This window comes from Eptatretus burgeri, chromosome 11 (assembly GCF_056783735.1).
Source record: "Eptatretus burgeri isolate ZD-2024b chromosome 11, Ebu_testis_v1, whole genome shotgun sequence".
NCBI classification, from domain to species: domain Eukaryota; kingdom Metazoa; phylum Chordata; class Myxini; order Myxiniformes; family Myxinidae; genus Eptatretus; species Eptatretus burgeri.
The window spans coordinates 36,455,147-36,476,907 of NC_140971.1; the positions used below are offsets into that span (position 1 = coordinate 36,455,147).

Below are 21,761 nucleotides of genomic sequence, written 5' to 3' on the forward strand. Positions count from 1 at the left end.
TGTTGACGTCTGTCAACGATCGCAGACCGTGCATACAACTTGTGGCCAGCGGAGCGGAATGTGTGAGTCATACGCCGGCATACGTCGTGAAATTTCAAGCATGCAAAAATTTGAGGACAACCAAAAAGTACAACGTTTAAAGCCAACGTACAACGCCGTATGGCAGTGTTTTTCAGCGTGCTCTCAATGTTATCAAAACTTACCCATAACGTATTCAACGTGTGCCAGCGTTTTAGAAAAAAAAATAAAAAATCGGCATACGTTGGCTAAAACGTCAAGGTGTGACCGGGCCTTTTGTTTGTGAACAGTATTATGGAAAAACTCCTCGACGGATTTCGACGAAACTTGGTGAGGGGATTAGGTATGGTCCAAGGATCATGCCATTAGACTTTGAACTTGGTCCAAAGTCCAATATGGCCGCTATGGCGGCCATTTTGAAAAAATATTTGAATTTTTGTTTTTGCATTTCTACATGTTTTAAGTGATTTCCAACCCACCCCCCCCCCCAAAAAAAAATTGTTAGAGAAAAAAACCCAAAATTTTGCAACTTTTTTTTCAACAAAATTTCGATTTTTTTTTTTGCATTTCTACATGTTATAAGTGATTTCCAACAAAAAACATGCCAAAATTATAATTGCGGCTGATTTTGGAACTTCAGGTGGATATACCCAAGTAAAATCAATTTCTGTCTCAAGGAGTCTAGTTATGACGAATGAATTGAGTATGTAAAAGTTAAAAGTAAAAGGGAAAGTTGCAAACTATAACTCTGTGAGCACTGTTGACGTCAAATTGAATGGATAGGATATCAGGTTCACTTGAGTGACCAAGCAGTATTGGCGGCGGAGGTTTTGCACTCTACTGAGTGCTCCCCCTCTAGTTTAAATTGTGATTTTTTTTTTTTTTGCATGACACTCACCTGCCTCTATATTTTCTTGAAGCCCAGGAGTTTAACGTCCCTTATTAGCACACAAAACTGGTTTTCACTATCTTGGTTTTGAATATTACGGCGTTTTCGATGAACATAACCCCGTTATATGTAAGGGTTTACTGTTTTTTAATTGTTCATGGGAAGCTTTTTATTGGTTGAAAAAAACAAAAATCATACTCTGGGAAATTGGAACATTTTAGGAAGGAAGAAAAAAAAACAATTTCAGTCTCAGGGGTTCAGGGTGGGTAGGGGAGGAGGACCCCATCGTCCTCCACAAGTGGATTGTATAGCACCACCTGATGGTAGCCCATATTACATGTTGTGAATTATAAAAGTGGGGGAATTAACCTGTCCGTAAGAACTGGTTCTTTGCCAGTAATAATGATATTGATGATAATAACAATAATAACATTAACTAGAACACAGCTGCCAACATCACCTTAAAAATGGGACATGGAGATTGTACATTTAATAAGTAATTCAACAAATCAAGGTTGTAGAAAGGTGTATAAATAAATAATTCAAGGTTAATTGTACGTAGTTACAGTCAGGTCAGGTTCGATCTGTGACCTGCTACAGGTACCATGTAAACCTGTACTAACCTGTTCCATGGTCGGGTTGTCGGCGACTAAACCGTCTCCCCCACCAGGTTTTCTGGTGAGGAGGGTGTTTGGATATGGACACCCAGCAGGATTAAAAACAAAACCTGTCAAAGGGCGGAGGAGCTCCTTGTGAGCCAACGGCCATCCATATCTAGTGCCCAACTGTGTCTGCGGACGTCCTCCTGCAGTTGGGTTACTCCTTATTAGGAGGTTGGTGGCAGGATTTGCACTCCAGCCACCGTAAAACGCTTCATTCCGCAAAACGCAAAAACGCAAAAAAATCTGAAAACCCACTCCGTGGGAGTACCTCCTGTGCAGCTTCCCTTCGCAGGGCAGCTCACCGGATGACAGGATTGGGGCAAAGCCTTTGGGACCCCCAATCTTTGATAGGAGGGAAACCACGGGGTAACATCCCTGGGTCAGATTGCAGGAGAGTGTGTCGGAGTGGTGCTGAGGTGTCGTCCACCAGACGGCGGTCTCCTTGGGTTAACCTGAGGCGGTCCCTTCGGGTGGGTGCCTGGAATGTCCTATCCCTAAGAGAGGATGATCACCTGTCTCTGTTATCATCTGAGCTCAAGCGTTTGGACATCGGGATTGCAGCTCTCTCTGAGGTTCGGAGACCGGATTGCGGCGAGATAATGGTGGGTGGTTACACCTACTATTGGTCTGGTCGCTCTGATGGTTACCATACCCAAGGAGTTGCTGTAGCTGTGTCCAATAAGCTGACCCCAATGATAATTGAGGTAACACCGGTCAACGAGCGTATTATGAGATTAAGGATTCGCCACTCCTTAGGTGTCATTTCCCTGGTCTCTATTTATGCTCCAACTGAGGCGAGTGATCTCACCGTGAAGGACACATTCTACGCCGCACTCGAGTCTGTGCTTGATCAGTGCCCCAGACGAGATGCACTTCTAGTCTTGGGGGATTTCAATGCATCGACTGGAACTGATAGGGATGGTTATGAGGTGTGTGTTGGTCCCCATGGGTCAGGAACTATGAACCAGAATAGCACTAAGTTCCTTGACTTTGCAAGAAGTCATGGACTTAGGGTGGCTGGTTCATGGTTTCAGCGCCCGCAAGCTCATCGCTGGACTTGGTATTCCAACGCTGGTGGTGTGGCAAAGGAGATTGACCATGTCCTCATTGACGGTCGTTGGAGGATGATCCAGAACTGCAGGGTCTACCGGAGTGCTCAGTTCCTCAATACTGACCACAGGCTTGTTGTAGCAACTCTAAAGCTGCAGCTTAAATCCTGGAGAATGGTACCATCCCAGCCTAGGCTGGATGTTGCCAAGCTCAGGGATGAGAGAGTAGCTGAGGAGTTTGCGAACAGGCTGAGTGGACACTTGGGGGGTCTGGGTGCTTTGGGGGGTCCTGAAGAGTTGTGGAGCGCCTTCAAGACCACCGTCCTTGATGTTGCCGGTGGATGCCTTGGAGTTCACCGCAGGGCAAAGAAGAATTTTGTCTCTCAAGGGACACTGGATACCATTGAGCAGAGTCGCAGGGCCAGGCTGAATGGCAGAGCTGAGCTGTTCAGGGAGCTGAGGCGTAAAACTGTACGTGCACTGAGGGTGGACAAGGAGGCCTATGTGCGAGGAATCTGTGAGGGGGTAGAGCATCACCTGTGGACAGGTGATTCTCGTCCCGCTTACAGGGGAATTCGCGCATTACGTTCATCCAAGCCCATCCCTCGGAGCACTGCAGTTCGAGCAGAGAGTGGTAGGCTCTTGACAGGAGTCTGAAGTGAAGGCCCGCTGGGCCGGTTACTTTGAGCGGTTGTACCAGGCTGATCCCCCAGCTGTCGAGTTGGACGTCAAGGGTGTTACAATCCCTGTTGCTGACCCTCGAATCAACTGTGGTCCACCATCGCTTGTGGAAACATGGGCTGCGGTGAACCAGTTGAAACGGGGCAAAGCTCCAGGGATCTGTGGCATCTATGCTGAACTTCTCAAGGCTGGTGGAAATGCTGCACTCGTGTCGTTGCATGCAGTTTTGTGCTCTGCCTGGAACACAGGCATCATCCCAACTGACTGGAAGAGGGCCTTGTTGTCCCTCTCTGGAAAGGGAAGGGTGATCGCCAAGACTGCAACAACTACCGAGGGGTGACGCTGCTCTCAGTGCCGGGCAAGGTCTTTGCTCGGATAATTCTTCATAGGGTTCGCCACCATCTGCTTGAGCACCAGCGTCCAGAGCAGTCAGGCTTTACACCAAAGAGGTCAACGATTGACCGTATCCTTGCACTTCGTGTCCTCACCGAACGCAGACGAGAGTTTCGGCAGGGGCTGCTTGCAGCCTATGTTGATCTCTGTAAAGCGTTCGATTCAGTGAATCGGGATGTCCTCTGGAGGATTCTTGGTCTTCGTGGGGTGCCACCGAAACTGATCGATCTGATGTCTGAACTCTACTCTGGTACTGAGAGTGCTGTGAAGTGTGGTGGTACCATCTCTGACTTATTTCCAGTTGTTACTGGAGTTCGTCAGGGATGTGTACTTGCCCCCACACTTTTCAGCACTTGTATGGACTGGATTTTTGGGAGGATGTCGGAGAGATCAAGTTGCGGTGCATCGTTTGGCAATGTCAAGATCTCGGACCTTGATTTTGCAGATGATGCAGTCATCTTTGCGGAGACTTTAGACATCCTCTTGGGGGCCTTCGAGGTGCTGAATGAGGAGTCGGAGCCGTTGGGATTACGGATTTCTTGGGTCAAAACTAAGATCCAGGCTTTCGGTGACATCTTGGATGCTGCTGTCCTGTCTGTGTCTGTTTGTGGTGAGGATGTTGAGGTCGTGGATAGATTCACTTACCTTGGCAGTGATATTCATGTCTCCGCAGGTTGTGAGCCGGAGGTCAATAGACGTCTGGGTCGGGCCTGGGGAGTCATGGATTCACTGGATCATGGGGTGTGGCGCTGCCGGTACCTGTGCGGGAGGACGAAAGTCCGAGTCTTCAGGTCCTTGGTACTTCCAGTCTTGCTCTATGGGTGCGAGACTTGGACTTTGACCAAGGATCTGAGACGGAGACTTAATTCCTTTGGTACCAGGTCTCTTCGGAGAATCCTTGGCTATCGCTGGTCGGATTTTGTGTCCAACGAGTGGTTGCTGAGAGAGACTCGGATGAGATTTGTTACCTGCATAGTCCGTGAGCGTCAGCTGCGGCTGTATGGACATGTGGCTCGTTTTCCTGACGCTGATCCTGCTCACCAGATTCTCTCAGCGAGGGAGTCTCATGAGTGGAGGAGGCCAGTGGGCCGACCACGTGCCTCATGGTTGCAGCAGGTTGACCATCATCTCAAGGAGATGGGGATGGGCCTGGCATCTGCCTGGGGGATGGCCAGACGGAGGCCCCTGGAGTACCGGCGGAAAGTGGATGCAGCGACGCGCTGTTCTGGCACATGCTCCCATACCTGACCTGACCTGTACGTAGTTGTGGTGGTAAAGTGTACATAAATAAGAGGGATAGAGAATTAAAAGTTGCACATCAGTGGTGGGAGGAGAGGAGATGGTGTGGTAAAGTGTATATCCTTATCCTTACAATAATTCACAGACCGGTGTTTGTTTGTTTTGTGTTTGTTTGTCACGCTACTCCAACTACAGTTGTAGATGATTACGTCCAAACTTGCTACATAGGATCAGCATGACCCCAATTAGTGCATAGGGGTGTTTTTATCTTTGCCGGTGGTCTTGGAAGGACGTGGGGGGGGGGGGAAAGAGGGATTGTAGGGAACGCAAATTCTCTATGTAAATGTGTATCGTGTAAATGTGTATCTATGTAAATGTGTAAATGTAAATGTGTATCTATGTAAATGTGTAGCGCTACCTCCAGGTGGGAGGGGGTATTACAAGTCCCCACTCCACAGTGCCGCCCGCATTCCTGTCCCTTTGTTTTCCAGTGCAGTGAGGTGTTTTGAATTATACGCAGGAGGCATGTTTTTTCTTCATGCACGTAACCTGGGTTATTTTTATGATTATTATTTTTGAGATCGATTGAGGCAGCTGTCAGTTGCCTATACACTGCCCAAATAAAGGTATGTGCCAGAAGAAAGCATTGCATGCTTGGTACAAGATCACCCATAGGGTGGATACTCTGCTATTGAAGAAATAATTCAAGGTGGTATGTCGGTAGCAAAAAGGGTAAAGTGTACATATATAAAATAAATAAAGACTATAGAATCATGTTTTGGTAGTGTTGATGGTAAAGTGTATGTAATAAATAAATAATTCAAAGCTTGCGTTGGTAATGCATTTGAGAAAGTAGATATAATAAATCTTTCACATGCAGCACAAGGCTGTTCTGTTCTTGCGTGTGGCAGCTTGGCTGCCGGGGTAGCTCTCATTTATTGGAAGCGCGGCTTTGCTGCTGATGCTGTGCCCCTCCACCAGTACACTGGTACTCGTTTCGCCGACCTCGGAAGGATGACAGGCTGAATCAACCCCACCTGATGTTAATTCAGCGGCCAGCAGGGTTCGAACTCAGGACCCTAAGATCCTAAGCCAGCCACCCTTACCACTAAGAACACCAGGCTTAGCACAAGGCTGTGGGGTAGCATCATTGACTGAAGGCATGGCTTTGCTGCTGATGCAGTGCCCTCTGTAGGTTAGGACAGGAATTTGGAACATATCCAGGGTGCCGGGGATAGCTCGCCTAGTCCTTGTGAAGGACACCATGTGATCTTTAACATCCACAAATTACTGCTATTATCTGGGACACCTGTTTAATGTCAATACGAGGTACAGTACACACACTGATGACTCACCCTACCTGTGAAACACAAGGATGACAGTTTTAATATAGCTGGGTCGGGATTTAAACTCAGGCAAGACAACTTGGAGGCGAGTGCACATCCCTCTGAGCCATCCTGTCAGCCCTATATAATTAATGAATAGTCCCAAGTGGGACAGACACTCATCTCCCAATGGAGTGTGGTCATAGTGCATTCGGTGATAAAGTTGTTTTTCATTTTGATTCGATGGAAAATTATGGGCCCGTGGGGACTGAAAGGCCTGATAACACGATTGTAAAGTGTCTAAAGTGTTGAAGGGGGTCTAAAGAAGTCTAAATGGGTCTACGGGGCTGAAAGGTCCAAAAGGTATATTCCAATAGCAGTTGGGGTGTAAAGATCTAAAGGGTCTATTAGATCAGGGTCAGGTCAGGTATGGGAGCATGCGCCAGAGCAGCGAGTCGCTGCGTCCACTTTCCGCCGGTACTCCAGGGACCTCCGTCTGGCCATCCCCCAGGCAGATGCCTGGCCCATCCCAATCTTGAGATGCCAATCAACCTGCTGCAACCACGAGGCACGGAGTTGGCCCATTGGCCTCCTCCACTCACAATACTCCCTTGCTGAGAGAATCTGGTGAGCAGGATCAGCGTCAGGAAAACGAGCCACATGTCCATACAGCCGCAGCTGATGCTCACGGACTATGCAGGTAACAAATCTCATTTGAGTCTCTCTCAGCAACTGCTCGTTGGACACAAAGTCCAACCAGCGATAGCCAAGGATTCTCCGAATCAAAGGAATTCGTACCAAAGGTGCCAAAGGAATTAAGTCTCCATCTCAGATCCTTGGTCAGAGTCCAAGTCTCACACCCATAGAGCAAGACTGGAAGCACCAAGGACCTGAACACTTGGACTTTCGTCCTCCCGCACAGGTACCGGCAGTGCCACACCCCATTATTCAGTGAATCCATGACTCCCCAGGCTCGACCCAGACATCTATTGATCTCTGACCCACAGCCAGCAGATACATGAATATCACTGGCGAGGTAAGTGAATCTCTCCACGACCTCAACATCCCCACCACAAACAGAAGGGGTCTAAAGATCAGAAGGGGTCTAAAGGGTGTAAAGTGTCAAAAGGGTCTTAAAAGGAGTGAAAGGGTAAAACGACGAAAAGGACTGGCCCCGGGGACCTGTTCCGCGATGTCCGCCTGGTCTTGGGGAGAGGCCAAACGGGAACCCTGGGAATTTTTTGGGGACTCCCAAGCAAAAGAAGATTATCTATTTCTAGAATATCTTGAACGCTACTTACACAGAATCGAAAACTATTTCGGCCAAAATTTGCACGTACTCGGGGTACCCAGGGTCAGGTTTTGGGCACCTCCCCCCCCCAAACACGAGGTTGAGAAGATGACGCGATATTTGCTTGTGCCCATAGCATGTGGTTTACGAATCCCTATCTGAGAAGGCCGGTATTACTAGCAGCGGCACATAATACATTTACCCATCCTCCTCTCCGCCTTTCTCCCCAGGCCCTCTGGGAGCAGGCGTTTCCATTACCAAATATACAACCCCACCCCACCTATCCTTCCTATCTCCTTTCTGCCCAGTCTCCAACTCTCATTTTATTGTCCAAACTCATCCCTCTTGATTGCAAAATATATTCCAATTTAGACTCGCATTGTTGCAAACATAATATATTGTTGCCTCTTACAACTGAACTTATCTTTTGCAGTTCCCTTTAGCAATGGGGAAATTGCCACATTAAAAGGGCTTTAGTGGTCAGGGCATTAAAAATAAAAATTTATACTGTACATGGATTAAATTTTTCTCAGCATCTCTCTATCCATTTACATCGTATGCAAATACTGTAAACAGTAAATTATGTTGATAGGAAATAATTAAATAAATAAATAAACAAATAAAGGCACCTGCAAGTTCTTGTTTTCTGATCCAATCAGTTTCAGGGTCATTTTCATCACATCATCTCGATGTGACATGAGTAGCTCCCAGCCTGCCGTTTGGCTAAAAGCATTACACAGTGTGCGCAGGCATAGCATTTGATTTGCCGGGTGGCCGTCCGGTCTGGCCAATTGCACAAGTTGTGCAAGAAAGCTAGGGCCTGAACATGCACGACAAAAGTGTTGATTGATAGCGGGGAGGCGAACAGCCAGGCGTAGGATGTCCAATCCAGGAAAGACTGTCTCTGGTGAGGATAGGTTAGAAATTAATAATTAAAAAGACATGACCAGTTTTATCATTGTGCCCCCCATCCCCCAATTCCTTTATCTTTTAGTCAAATGACCGCTGCTTACCCTCTGGCCAGTGCAGAGCCCTATCCAGGGCATCCAGGTGATCAAGCGTTGGTTCTTCACTCCCCGTAGCCCCAATGGCATACTCTGCTAAGATCTGTAGTTGCATCAAAGTCTCCATTTGCAGGCGCTGATTCTCAGGTATCTGACTGTTCAGCTCTCTGAACTTTGCTAAACAAGTACACAAAATAATGCTTGTTCACATGCATGACTGGTTTATTACATTCCGTAATCATACTTTGCATCCAGAGCGTCGTGCACATCAATGTGTGAACATTTCTGGAGTTGATAACCCAATGCTGGACAAACCACAACTGCATCACAGGTGTCAGTGCTTTACACTAATCAAAGACAAAGACAAATAGATTCAAGAAGAAGAAAAAAAAGTGGAAAATAATTACGCAATTATTTAAATAATATTTGTGTTTTAAAGAAGTAAATTATGTTACTACACCTTTTTGGGTGACTGTCTTTTTTTTTTTTCACCCTGTCTGTAACTTGTGAAATAGAACATTCACAAGTATGTATATTTGCTGGTCTGTTCTGTTATTAGTCTCCTACCAGTTTCACCGGAGGGGATTACAGGTTTACTCTCCGTCTGTCCCACCTGTGGTTTTTCAGACTTTTTTTTCCCCCCATACCCTTTAACATATTCAACTCATACTTGGTACATGGCTTCATTGTGATAAGTTACAGAATAAGTTTGAGAGCGTTGTCAATTTTTCAGTTATGCCCTTTTTAAACTTAGAAAATATCACATATTATACACGCGTCAGTGTTCAGCTGCCCTGACTCCACCTCAATAAAATCATGCACCACATTTGCATGAAGCAGGACAGATCATCAGGCCTCAGAACTCAGGTCTGGCAGTTCATCCACGACCCAGTGCAATTACGATGATCCCAGGTACACTACATGGCCAAAAGTATGTGGACACCTGCTCGTCCAGCATTCCAAAATCAAAATCATTAAAATGGAGTTGGTCCCCCCTTTGCTGCTACAACAGCCTCCACTCTTCTGGGAAGGCTTTCCACGAGATGTTGGAACAATGCTGCAGGGATTTGCTTCCATTCGGCCACAAGAGCATTCATGAGGTCAGGCACTGATGTTCGGCGATTAGGTCTGGCTATAACAGTCAGCGTTCCAATTCATCCCAAAGGTGTTTGATGGGGTTGAGATCAGGGCTTTGTGCAGGCCAGTCAAGTTCTTCTACACTGATCTCGACAAACCATTTCTGTATGGACCTCACTTTGTGCACGGAGACATTGTCATACTGAAACAGGAAAGGGCCTTCCCCAAACTGTTGCCACAAAGTTGGAAGCACAGAATCGTCTAGAATGTCATTGTATGCTGTCGCATTAAGATTTCCCTTCACTGGAACCAAGGGGTCTCTCGCCTGAACCATGAAAAACAGCCCCAGACCATTATTCCTCCTCCACCAAATTTTACAGTTGGCACTGTGCAATCGGGTAGGTAGCTTTCTCCTGACATCCGCCAAACCCAGATTCGTCCGTCGGACTGCCAGATGGTGAAGCGTGATTCATCATTCCAGAGAACACATTTACACTGCTCCAGAGTCCAATGGCGGTGAGCTTTATACCACTCCAGCCGATGCTTGGATTGCGCATGGTGATCTTAGGCTTGTGTGCGGCTGCTCGGCCATGTAAACCCATTTCATGAAGCTCTCAATGAACAGTGCTTGTGCTGACGTTGCCTCTAGAATCGGTATAGAACTCGGTAGTGAGTGTTGCAACCAACGACAGACGATTTTTTCACGCTACGCGCTTCAGCACTCGGCAGTCCTGTTCTGCGAGTTTGTGTGGCCTACCACTTCGCGGCTGACCTGTTGTTGCACCTTGACATTTCCACTTCGCAATAACAGCACTTACAGTTGACCGGGACAGCTCGAGCAGGGCAGAAATTTGATGAACTCACTTGTTGGAAAGGTGGCATCCAATGACGGTGCCACAACGAAAGTCACTGAGCTCTTCAGTACGGCCCATTCTACTGCCAATGTTTGTCTATGGAGATTACATGGCTGTGTGCTTCATTATATACACCTGTCAGCAATGGGTGTGACTGAAATAGCTAAATTCCCAAATTAGAAGGGGTGTCCGCATACTTTTGGCCATGTCGTGTATATTGTTATGGATTTGGAAACCTTGTGCAAACAGCCAGAGTCCCCATAGTTCGGTTATTTTGATAAGTATGTGTACAGTTAGAATCCATCCCCTATGTATAATGGGAATTTCATGTGTGTGCTGTGAGTTATTTCATAGTTAGGTTATTTAAATCTCCACATCCCCTCCACTTGCGGCCACAGTGTCTTTCAGCGCTTGCGCCCTCGCCTTGCGGCCGTAGCATACGAGGCAAGGTCCTTGCGTGCTTGATTCGACTTCCTCGAATTGGTCTGCATTCCAACACCACGAGGCAAAATCGTTGTTTCTCAAGCAAGAGGGATACAGACATGCGTAAAGGGGGCGGGGTTTTCCCGGTTCGGCCATAACCCCACCAAGAAAGGGCGGATCCATGGAGGTCCCTGTCCAATCAGGGCGATCAGCGCATCAGCTCCACCAAGGCATCGCCCCACTCAGAGGGGTCGATAAAGGAGGACGCGACCGTGTGTGTGTGTGTGTGTGTGTGTGTGTGTGTGTGTGTGTGTGTGTGTGTGTGTGTGTGTGTGTGTGTGTGTGTGTAGAGAGTTCTTGTGCTCGTTCGAGTTCTGAGAGTTCAGAGAGTTCTTGCGTGTCCTTGGGAGTTATTGAGAGTTCTTTGAAGTTCTTTGGAGGGAGCAGTTCTTGGAAGGCAGTTTGGGTGCGCTGTCGTCATTGCTGAAGCTCTCAAGCCTGGAGTCTTCGCTGGCCTTCAACAAGGAGCGACCCTGGATCCGCTATTCACCATCCAAGCTCCCACGGACCACAGACCCCACACATGCAGTGTGGGGCCAAGCCGCACGAACACGGTCAGGTACTCCAATGGAACTCTGACCGCCAGCTCGACTATCCTCTTGGCTGAGAGTCGAATAAAGACCAATTGGGTCCTTTTTCTTTTGGATGTGTGTCTGTGTGTGGTGCCGTCCTACAAGTAAAACTGTTTGTTTATGATCATTGTAAATATTTGCTTGCATATAGTCGAAAATAAGTCTACACTTCATCCCTTTCTTTTATTCCTGAAAATAAAATAATTGTTTAAATGTTCCAGTTCGTTTCTGCCCTTTCTTTGATTGACCCAGCATGGTTCGGACTTGAGAATTAGTGAGGCCATTTGGGCCGGTAAGTTGTCATTGGGACCGGCGCGGCTCTGGTAACCCCACTCGGTTACGCTGGATCCGAGTCGGTACCTGCGACTCGGTCCGGACAGAGTCGGCCGAGGGTGTGGTTTCCCCGGTAGTTGGACGACGTGGGTACTTAGGTATATTGAAATGAGGCAATTAACCCTACCCCACGCCATCAAAATATTGGCGATCACGGTCCGCTAAGTGACCCGTGACCTTTCGGACTTATCCGAGAGTCACGACCTAAATTCCGGGTGTTCGGTGGGAGACGACTCCACTGCTCCACCTCGTGGGCGTTTATCGCCACCAAACCCCAGCCCACAACAAATTGGTTGTCAGCAGTGGGGTACGAACCCCTCCACCTCCATAGAAAATTTGCAGGACACCAATCACAACAAATTGGTGATCAGGAGTGCGATTCGGCCCTCCGCCTCCGTAGAGAAATTAACGAGATTCGGATCAGGGGTGTACGGAGCAAAACCCCCCATTCCCTCCAAATTAAGAGTGAAAATTGTTCTCAGACGCACCATGGCGGGCCAAGATGTGCTGGAGCAGGTGGGTGTGGAGATAATGGTAAAGGAACCAATGACCCAGGACGAAACCCCCATGGAGGAAGACATTCCCCCTCAACCAAACCCAGAAGTAGTTTTGGGAGTGGCTGGGGTGGCGCATGAGCACCCCCAAGTGCAATTTCCCGCACGGACCAGATGATAGAAATGATGAGACAATTGATGCAAGATGTACGAACAATAAATGACAAAATTGACCGGAATGCGCAAAAGATGGACGAGAGTATGCAGGCATGGTGGGGGGATATGCGGGCAATAAGAGGTGATATGAAAAACGTGGTCCGGAACTTTGCAAATGCAACCAGGACAGTACATGAAGAGGTGACCGAGTCGAGGGGGAGTGTTGAAGGTGTTTGGACCGCAATGGAGACGGGCAAGGTCGAGGGGACGAGCGATATCACGATAATTGGGGGAGAGACAGAATTAAGAAAGACACAAGGGGAGATGCAGGATTTAGAAATAATGACGGAGATGCAGGAAGCAAAAGAGGGGAACAAATTAAATAAAGTTAAAGCGGAGCACACATAGGTAGAGATAGGAAGGGACATTGAGGTTGAGTGAGTGGAATGTTTTGGGACCCAGTTCGAGCATCAGGTTAACCTCCCTCAGGAACAGAGGGAGACGGTATGCTCCCATGAAGTGGATTGCGACCAGGTGAGTCCGGTTGGGCCGTGCGAGGTCGAGTGGGTGCATGATGTGAACGGGTCCATGCAGAGTTTGGGGGGGGGGGGTTAGAGATCCCGGGACCCCTTGAGTTAACACGAATCCCCGATGTGATTGTCCCGGAGTGTGTGTGAGTGTTGTGAGTGTCCTGGCGTGCATGAGTACGTGCATGGAAATGGATGACACGGACCGATCCAGATGGGAGACATGAATGGCGAGCTTAATGGGCCGCAAAGGGTGAATTTGGCAACCGCGACGGCACGTACGAGGTCCATGGCGCATTTCGCGCACGGCCCACATGCGCGCGTCTGTGCGAGTGCAATCCGGCGCGAGAACGCTCCACGTTGGACACAAACCGGCCATGTGGATGGCAAAAATGGCGGTGAGTGTCGGGTGAATTTGGAACATGCGGGTTCCCATGCGGGCGCGTGTGCGAAGCTCCCCGTGCTGCGCACCACGTGTTCTGTTCGCGGAATGCGCGGAGTGAGTTCCCAGGACGATACGCTCAGGCTGGCCTGCACGGGAAACCGCGCAGGTTCGGTGTGCGAGTGACGTCACCGGGGATCTCGCGGCATGAAGGCCGGGTAAACAGCGCACGTTGTCCTGCATGGGGAATTTCCTGAAAGCAAGCGCTGATTGGGATGCGCAGGGTGACGACAAGGCCCCAGGTATCCGACAGAAGGGACAATGAGCGAGTCGCAGACCGCCACCCTGGCGGTGCAAGAAAAAAAATGGCCTCGCTCAAAGTACACGGCCCCGGCCGGGATGTGGTAAACATCCTGCATGGGCAAAGGAGCGTTAGTTGGTGGGAAGGGTTTAGCGATAGATAGACCGGCCTCATGGGACATCAACAGTTCCTCATGGGGCCCGTGGAACAGTTAGTGGGAATTTAGGTTAGATTTAGAAATGGATTTGGGAGACATGGATGGACATGGAATGTGTAGTGGGGACGTAGCTTAGTGATATAATTAAATGGAACGTGCACTAGTTTAAGGGATGATGGGGAGCACGAGATAGTTAGGGGGACGTTGTTGTTGGAGTGTTGGTGTGAAAATAAAAGTGAAAGAAAGATGGATGATGAGTGAATGTGAGTGGAGTGAATGTGGAATGCATGGTGCGAATGAATGATTGGTGGGAGGAGTGAATCCCACCCAAGGGAACCTGGGTCAGTGTAATGTTAGTTAGTGGGTTAGTTAAATTTACCAAAAGGAGGTTGTTTTGTTGTTGGTGTGGGAAGAAGGCTCGAAACCCTTTTGAAGGGTGCAGGAGTCCATTGACCGGCTGGGAGCGTGGCAGTGGAAAGGTGAGTATTGAGTAGAGGGCACCCCGGGCGCAGAAGTAGTCGGCCAGAGTAGGCCATGGGTCCAAGGGACCGGGATAGTGTACTGGGCACGGGTGGCCCATCGGAAACGGGACCCGTAGCGCTGAGATGCCACATGGGCATATACGGGGGAGTAGCCGGGAAGGGCACTCCCCGCGTTCATAGGGAGCAGGTAGGCTTGGAAAGAGCCTCAGGGCCCGGAGGTGCCGTAGTTAGAGTTTGACAGATGGGAATCCCTGCCAAGTGAGCCACGCTGCCCAGCCACAAAACTGTGCAAGGGCACGAGAGAAAATTTGCGGGCCAGGCCCAAATTTATAAGGAACACCAACACAGGCAATAGGAATCATGGTTATTAGAACCGATATTATTAGAACGGGTATTATTAGAACCGATTTCAATGAATCGACTGGAACTGATAGGGATGGTTATGAGGTATGTGTTGGTCCCCATGGGTCAGGAACTATGAACCAGAATAGCACTAAGTTCCTTGACTTTGCAAGAAGTCATGGACTTAGGGTGGCTGGTTCATGGTTTCAGCGCCCACAAGCTCATCGCTGGACTTGGTATTCCAACGCTGGCGGTGTGGCAAAGGAGATTGACCATGTCCTCATTGACGGTCGTTGGAGGATGATCCAGAACTGCAGGGTCTACCGGAGTGCTCAGTTCCTCAATACTGACCACAGGCTTGTTGTAGCAACTCTAAAGCTGCACCTTAAATCCTGGAGAATGGTACCATCCCAGCCTAGGCTGGATGTTGCCAAGCTCAGGGATGAGAGAGTAGCTGAGGAGTTTGCGAACAGGCTGAGTGGACACTTTGGGGAGTCTGGGTGCTTTGGGGGGTCCTGAAGAGTTGTGGAGCGCCTTCAAGACCACCGTTCTTGATGTTGCCGGTGGATGCCTTGGAGCTCACCGCAGGGCAAAGAAGAATTTTGTCTCTCAAGGGACACTGGATACCATTGACCAGAGTCGCAGGGCCAGGCTGAATGGCAGAGCTGAGCTGTTCAGGGAGCTGAGGCGTAAAACTGTACATGCACTGAGGGTGGACAAGGAGGCCTATGTGCGAGGAATCTGTGAGGGGGTAGAGCATCACCTGTGGACAGGTGATTCTTGTCCCGCTTACAGGGGAATTCGTGCCTTACGTTCATCCAAGCCCATCCCTCGGAGCACTGCAGTTCGAGCAGAGAGTGGTAGGCTCTTGACAGAGGAGTCCGAAGTGAAGGCCCGCTGGGCCGGTTACTTTGAGCGGTTGTACCAGGCTGATCCCCCAGCTGTCGAGTTGGACGTCAAGGGTGTTACAATCCCTGTTGCTGACCCTCGAATCAACTGTGGTCCACCTTCGCTTGTGGAAACACGGGCTGCGGTGAACCAGTTGAAACGGGGAAAAGCTCCAGGGATCTGTGGCATCCATGCTGAACTTCTCAAGGCTGGTGGAAATGCTGCACTCGTGTCGTTGCATGCAGTTTTGTGCTCTGCCTGGAACACAGGCATCATCCCAACTGACTGGAAGAGGGGCCTTGTTGTCCCTCTCTGGAAAGGGAAGGGTGATCGCCAAGACTGCAACAACTACCGAGGGGTGACGCTGCTCTCAGTGCCGGGCAAGGTCTTTGCTCGGATAATTCTTGATAGGGTTCGCCACCATCTGCTTGAGCACCAGCGTCCAGAGCAGTCAGGCTTTACACCAAAGAGGTCAACGATTGACCGTATCCTTGCACTTCGTGTCCTCACCGAACGCAGACTAGAGTTTCGGCAGGGGCTGCTTGCAGCCTATGTTGATCTCTGTAAAGCGTTCGATTCAGTGAATCGGGATGTCCTCTGGAGGATTCTTGGTCTTCGTGGGGTGCCACCAAAACTGATCGATCTGATGTCTGAACTCTACTCTGGTACTGAGAGTGCTGTGAAGTGTGGTGGTACCATCTCTGACTTATTTCCAGTTGTTACTGGAGTTCGTCAGGGATGTGTACTTGCCCCCACACTTTTCAGCACTTGTATGGACTGGATTTTAGGGAGGATGTCGGAGAGATCAAGTTGCGGTGCATCGTTTGGCAATGTCAAGATCTCGGAGCTTGATTTTGCAGATGATGCAGTCATCTTTGCGGAGACTTTAGACATCCTCTTGGGGGCCCTCGAGGTGCTGAATGAGGAGTCGGAGCCGTTGGGATTACGGGTTTCTTGGGTCAAAACGAAGATCCAGGCTTTCGGTGACATCTTGGATGCTGCTGTCCTGTCTATGTGTTTGTGGTGAGGATGTTGAGGTCGTGGAGAGATTCACTTACCTTGGCAGTGATATTCATGTCTCTGCTGGCTGCGAGTCAGAGGTCAATAGACGTCTGGGTCGGGCCTGGGGAGTCATGGATTCACTGGATCATGGGGTGTGGCGCTGCCGGTACCTGTGCGGGAGGACGAAAGTCCGAGTCTTCAGGTCCTTGGTACTTCCAGTCTTGCTCTCTGGGTGCGAGACTTGGACTCTGACCAAGGATCTGAGACGGAGACTTAATTCCTTTGGTACCAGGTCTCTTCGGAGAATCGTTGGCTATCGCTGGTCGGATTTTGTGTCCAACGAGCGGTTGCTGAGAGAGACTCAGATGAGATTTGTCACCTGCATAGTCCGTGAGCGTCAGTTGCGGCTGTATGGACATGTGGCTCGTTTTCCTGACGCTGATCCTGCTCACCAGATTCTCTCAGCGAGGGAGTCTCATGAGTGGAGGAGGCCAGTGGGCCGACCACGTGCCTCATGGTTGCAGCAGGTTGATCATCATCTCAAGGAGATGGGAATGGGCCTGGCATCTGCCTGGGAGATGGCCAGACGGAGGCCCCTGGAGTACCGGCGGAAAGTGGACGCAGCGACACGCTGTTCTGGCACATGCTCCCATACCTGACCTGACCTGAGAACCGATAGTTTAAAGTGACAGGCGTTTTGGAAAGCCCCGGAGAGAGTTTAAAGTGTAATAAATGCTAGGGTAGTTCAAAAAAAAAAAAAATGTACCTCTTCGCACCATCCATCCCTTCGCTCTCTGTAGGCCGCTGGACTCACTGTGGGAAGATTGCTGAACTCTGTGGAGGTTGTTCTGAGGTTTTGTTGGGCCTCCAGGCAGGACACTCATATCTCCCTTATTCCCCTCCAAAAAGGATCTTAGGGGTTGGCAGTAGACGGACAGGATAGGTTAGCCGGATAAGGACAGTAAGAGGTTTCGGGACCAGCAATTATAAAGAAAAATATTTAAAATAAAATAAAATTAAAGAATAACAGGGGGCTAAATTTTGTTGTTTTCTTGTTGCAAACTAAGGGAGTGGGTATGGACAGAGACAGGCAAAGGCGATACGTTGGGGGGGGGGGACAGTAGGGTAGGTCCGAGCCTGTCTTCGGAGCGGCCAGCACCACCGCACTCTCTCCACAACCTCACGGGACCATACCAGAGGCCGGTCAGCTTCATATGCCGGCCTGTTGTGCTGTATTTGTGGGTCCGCATTTGCCTTGCCTCACTTGCCTGCCTTTGTCTTGACCCCATGCCTGCTTGCCCTTGTTGCATTTGCCCCTGTGTCACCAACTCACCATGTGTGCCAGGACCATCTTTAGCGTTTTGCAAGGACTGCCCTGCAGGCAGCCACACCACGAGGACTGCATTGCGCAGCCCGTGCATCGTTTGCATCCATCATCCATTTTGTGTTTTTGCATCCAGTCCATCTCCATCCATTCACATGTGCCAGGGACTGCATTGAGCAGCACAGCTACCTCCTTCTTGAATAAAAGCCAGTTCAAATGGCCTGTGGGACGGCGCATGGCCTACCGTGTTAGGGTGAGTTGCCTCCAGCAGCTGAAGACTGAAATAAAAGAGAAGGTTCAGTGACAAAAGGGACCTTTTGAGTAGGCCCTGAAGACGTCTGACCTTCAAGCTGCTGTGCACTAACCCACACAAAATGATTGACTTTACTGTGCCTTTTTCTTCACAGATCACAGGTCCTGGGCCATGGTTAGTGTAAATATTAGAAAATGTAAATAAGTTTTGCAACCCACCTGTGTGTTTGTCTAGCGCTGCAATCTTAGTTAAGTTGTCCATGTGAGTCTGATAGTTTAGTTACGCAGCGCACTAGGTTATTTACTTTTGGGACATGTATACAAATGTCGCACTCAGGGATCCGCAGGTAAAACGTACTCGGGGGGGGGGGGGTGGGGGAAACCTACACATGCATGCCACACGGAAATTTGAGTACTCGGGACGAGTCTGTAAAAAGGGGAGGGGGTAGTGTTACGGATTTGGAAACCTTGTGCACACAAACAGCCAGAGTCCCCGTAGTTCAGTTATTTCGATAAGTATGTGTACAGTTAGAATCCATCCCCCATGTCTAATGGGAATTTCATGTGTGCGCTGCGAGTTATTTTATAGTAAGGTTATTTAAATCTCCAGATCCCCTCCACTTGCGGCCACAGTGTCTTTCAGCGCTTGCGCCCTCGCCTCGCGGCCGTAGCATACGAGGCGAGGTCCTCGCGTGCTTGATTCGACTTCCTCAAATTGGTCTGCATTCCAACACCATGAGGCAAAAGCATTGTTTCTCTAGCAAGAGGGGCACAGACACGCGTAGAGGGGACGGGATTTTCCCGGCTCGGCCATAACCCCGCCCAGAAAGGGCGGATCCATGGAGGTCCCTGTCCAATCAGGGCGATCAGCGTGTCAGCTCCACCAAGGCTCCGCTCCACTCAGAGCGGTCGATAAAGGACGACGCGACCCTCAGTGCGTGCGTGTGTGTGTGTGTGTGTAGAGTTCTTGTGCTCGTTCGAGTTCGGAGACTTTAGAGAGTTGTTGTGTGTCCTTGGGAGTACTTGAGAGTTCTTTGAAGTTCTTTGGAGGGAGCAGTTCTTGGTAGACAGTTTTGGTGTGCTGTCGTCATTGCTGGAGCTCTCGAGCCTGGAGTCTCCGCTGGCCTTTGACAAGGAGCGACCATGGATCCGCTATTTACCATCCAAGCTCCCACGGACCCCACATGTGCAGTCGCGGGCCAAGCCGCATGAACGCGGTCAGGTACCGCAATGGAACTCTGACCCCCAGCTCGACTATCCACTTGGCTGTGAGGGTCGAATAAAGACCAATTGGGTCCAGTTTCTTTTGGGTGTGTGTCTGTGTGTGGCGCCATCCTATAAGTAAAACTGTTTAAGTGTTTATGTTCATTGTAAATATTTGCTTGCATATAGTCATGAATAAGTCTATACTTCGTCCCTTTCTTTTATTCCTGTAAATAAAATAATTGTTAAAATGTTCCAGTTCATTTCTGTCCTTTCTTTGATTGACCCAGCATGGTTCGGACTTGAGAATTAGTGAGACCGTTTGGGCCGGTAAGTTGTCATTGGGATCGGCGCAATTCTCGTAACTCCGCTTGGTTACGCCGGATTTGAGTCGGTACCTGCGACTCGGTCCAGACAGAGTCGGCCGAGGGTGTGCTTTCCCGGGCAGTTGGATGATGTGGGTACTTAGGTATATTGAAATTAGGCAATTAACCCTACCCCACGCCATCAAAATATTGGCGATCACGGTCCGCTAAGTGACCCGTGACCTTTCGGACTTATCCGAGAGTCACGACCTAAATTCCGGGTGTTCGGTGGGAGACGACTCCACTGCTCCACCTAGTGGTCTTTTATCGCCACCGAATCCTGGCTCATAACAATATAACCATGATATATTACATATGCATACAAGCCATACGCATGTTTTTGCTTCATTTATGTACATCGGTGTTATTATCCCACAATCACAAAGAGAAAAGCGGGGGTAAGCAATCGGTTGCGTATGTACGTGCGTGTCTGCATTTTGATAAGGGTGTACATCAAAAACCGCTCAAAGGAAGAAATTAAAACTTTACCATGTTACATGACCATTTGATATAGTGAATATTGAGCATACATCAAAAAAAAAAAACGTACAAAATTAGTTTTATTGTACTCGCTTCAGCCTTTAATTGTGCTTGGCTGGTGAAAAAGCAAAGAAAATGATGATGTACAATGTGGCGTTTTAACGATCTCCCCATTTATACGTTAACGATCTACTCTGGTGTTTTTTTTTTTTTTTTAATCAGCCTTGGTAGTGATGAAAACACTTGAATGAGAATAAAAGCTACTTTGTAAAGGCTTATGAATGTATAGTACTGTGGATGAAAAAAAAATTATATTAATTTATTCTCAATTATATTCACTTGTCGCTGTGTATTCAATTGTTGTTGGGACTTTTCTAAATTGAACACTGCATAAAATAAGGTCGTACTTTTGTACCCCCTCCCCGACAGTCTTTTCACCTCCATGGTGATATAAATGAATCTAGAAGTAAAGTAGAATTGTATCGGACTAAATCGTAAGTGCTTTTATCTCACTGAAATACATATAACCAAGACTAGTATCTCCAATGTTTAAATGGAACTGCCCAGCTGCTAAAGAGAACGCCTTGCTGGCGCTGCCTCATTGTCTAGAAGAAATTAAATAACTTTGTTAGGCTACTGGAGCAAATGTCTTGCTGTCTACAGAAAATTAAATAACTCCATTGGCTTTTGATGACAAAGGCCTTGCTAGCTGCATGAAAACAAGCTGGGTGTTTGAGAATGCATGTTCAAAGTACTGACCTCAGGTGTTTTTGTTTTTTTTTAATCTCTATCTCTATCTCCAAGCTTATCATCCTTTCTTCATGGTTAACACTGCAAACTTTTGCCACGAGTGTGTTATTTTTTTCCCTCCCACCCAAAATGGTCATATATTGCAGTTCTGAGTTATTTTGCTTTGTGCCTATCAGCCCTTCCCCAAGTTTGACAGCCAAAACACGGGAGGGTGAAACATTTGGCAATTCAACGAGCATAAAAGGGGATTACTGTGTGCATTTTGACCAGAAAGAGGATCGTGTTTGATATTGCTTGTGTCTTGTATCTCCTTCTTTCCCATGCACATGTTTGTTGTTGTTTGTTAATAAATGGTCTCAGACGCCGACAGAGAAGAACTGAATTTCTTCCACAAATTGGCGACTGTGACAGGATGCAATTTGCCTCGGTGAATCGAGATCAGTGGCATGCAGTTGGAGGAAAGGGAAACAAAAGTGAGCTTACCATAAAGGTAAGGGATTTCGTCCCCGAGGGGGAGCATAGGTACAGTATGTTTGCCCTCCCTCCCTGCATGCCTCATCTCTCGACCATTTTGTAAACTTGCTTCGGAGTTACACAAAAGAGCCTGAACCATTTGATGTGCTTGTAGTTGGTGTCCTGGTTGATGAAGAGTTGGTGTGTTTCAAGGTTGGCAGCCTGTCCTGATCAGACAAAAAGCCATTGTGGGCATCCCCCTTTTTAAGTCTCGGTGCCACACTCAAGGCAATTTGGTGTTTTTTACCAGAAGTAGGAACATTATTTGGTGTT

At 48.5% G+C, this 21,761-nt stretch overlaps 1 protein-coding gene across 4 annotated transcripts in view; it reads right to left on the bottom strand.

Moving 5' to 3' along the window:
• PLAA (phospholipase A2 activating protein) overlaps positions 1 to 21,761 on the bottom strand; it is an 80,280-nt gene that overhangs the window by 12,895 nt on the left and 45,624 nt on the right. For 2 of the 4 annotated variants that reach the window (XR_015049228.1, XM_085846007.1), the window contains exons 12-13: positions 8,561 to 8,728; positions 8,177 to 8,451 (exon numbers count right to left, since the gene is read on the bottom strand). The exons of the other annotated variants lie outside the window; for them this stretch is intronic. Coding sequence is in view for 1 of the 2 variants with exons in the window: in XM_085846007.1 (XP_085702133.1) it covers positions 8,177 to 8,451; positions 8,561 to 8,728 (443 nt within the window). In the remaining variant the exon portion in view is untranslated. The remainder of the gene's footprint in view (positions 1 to 8,176; positions 8,452 to 8,560; positions 8,729 to 21,761) is intronic. 4 annotated transcript variants of the gene reach the window in all.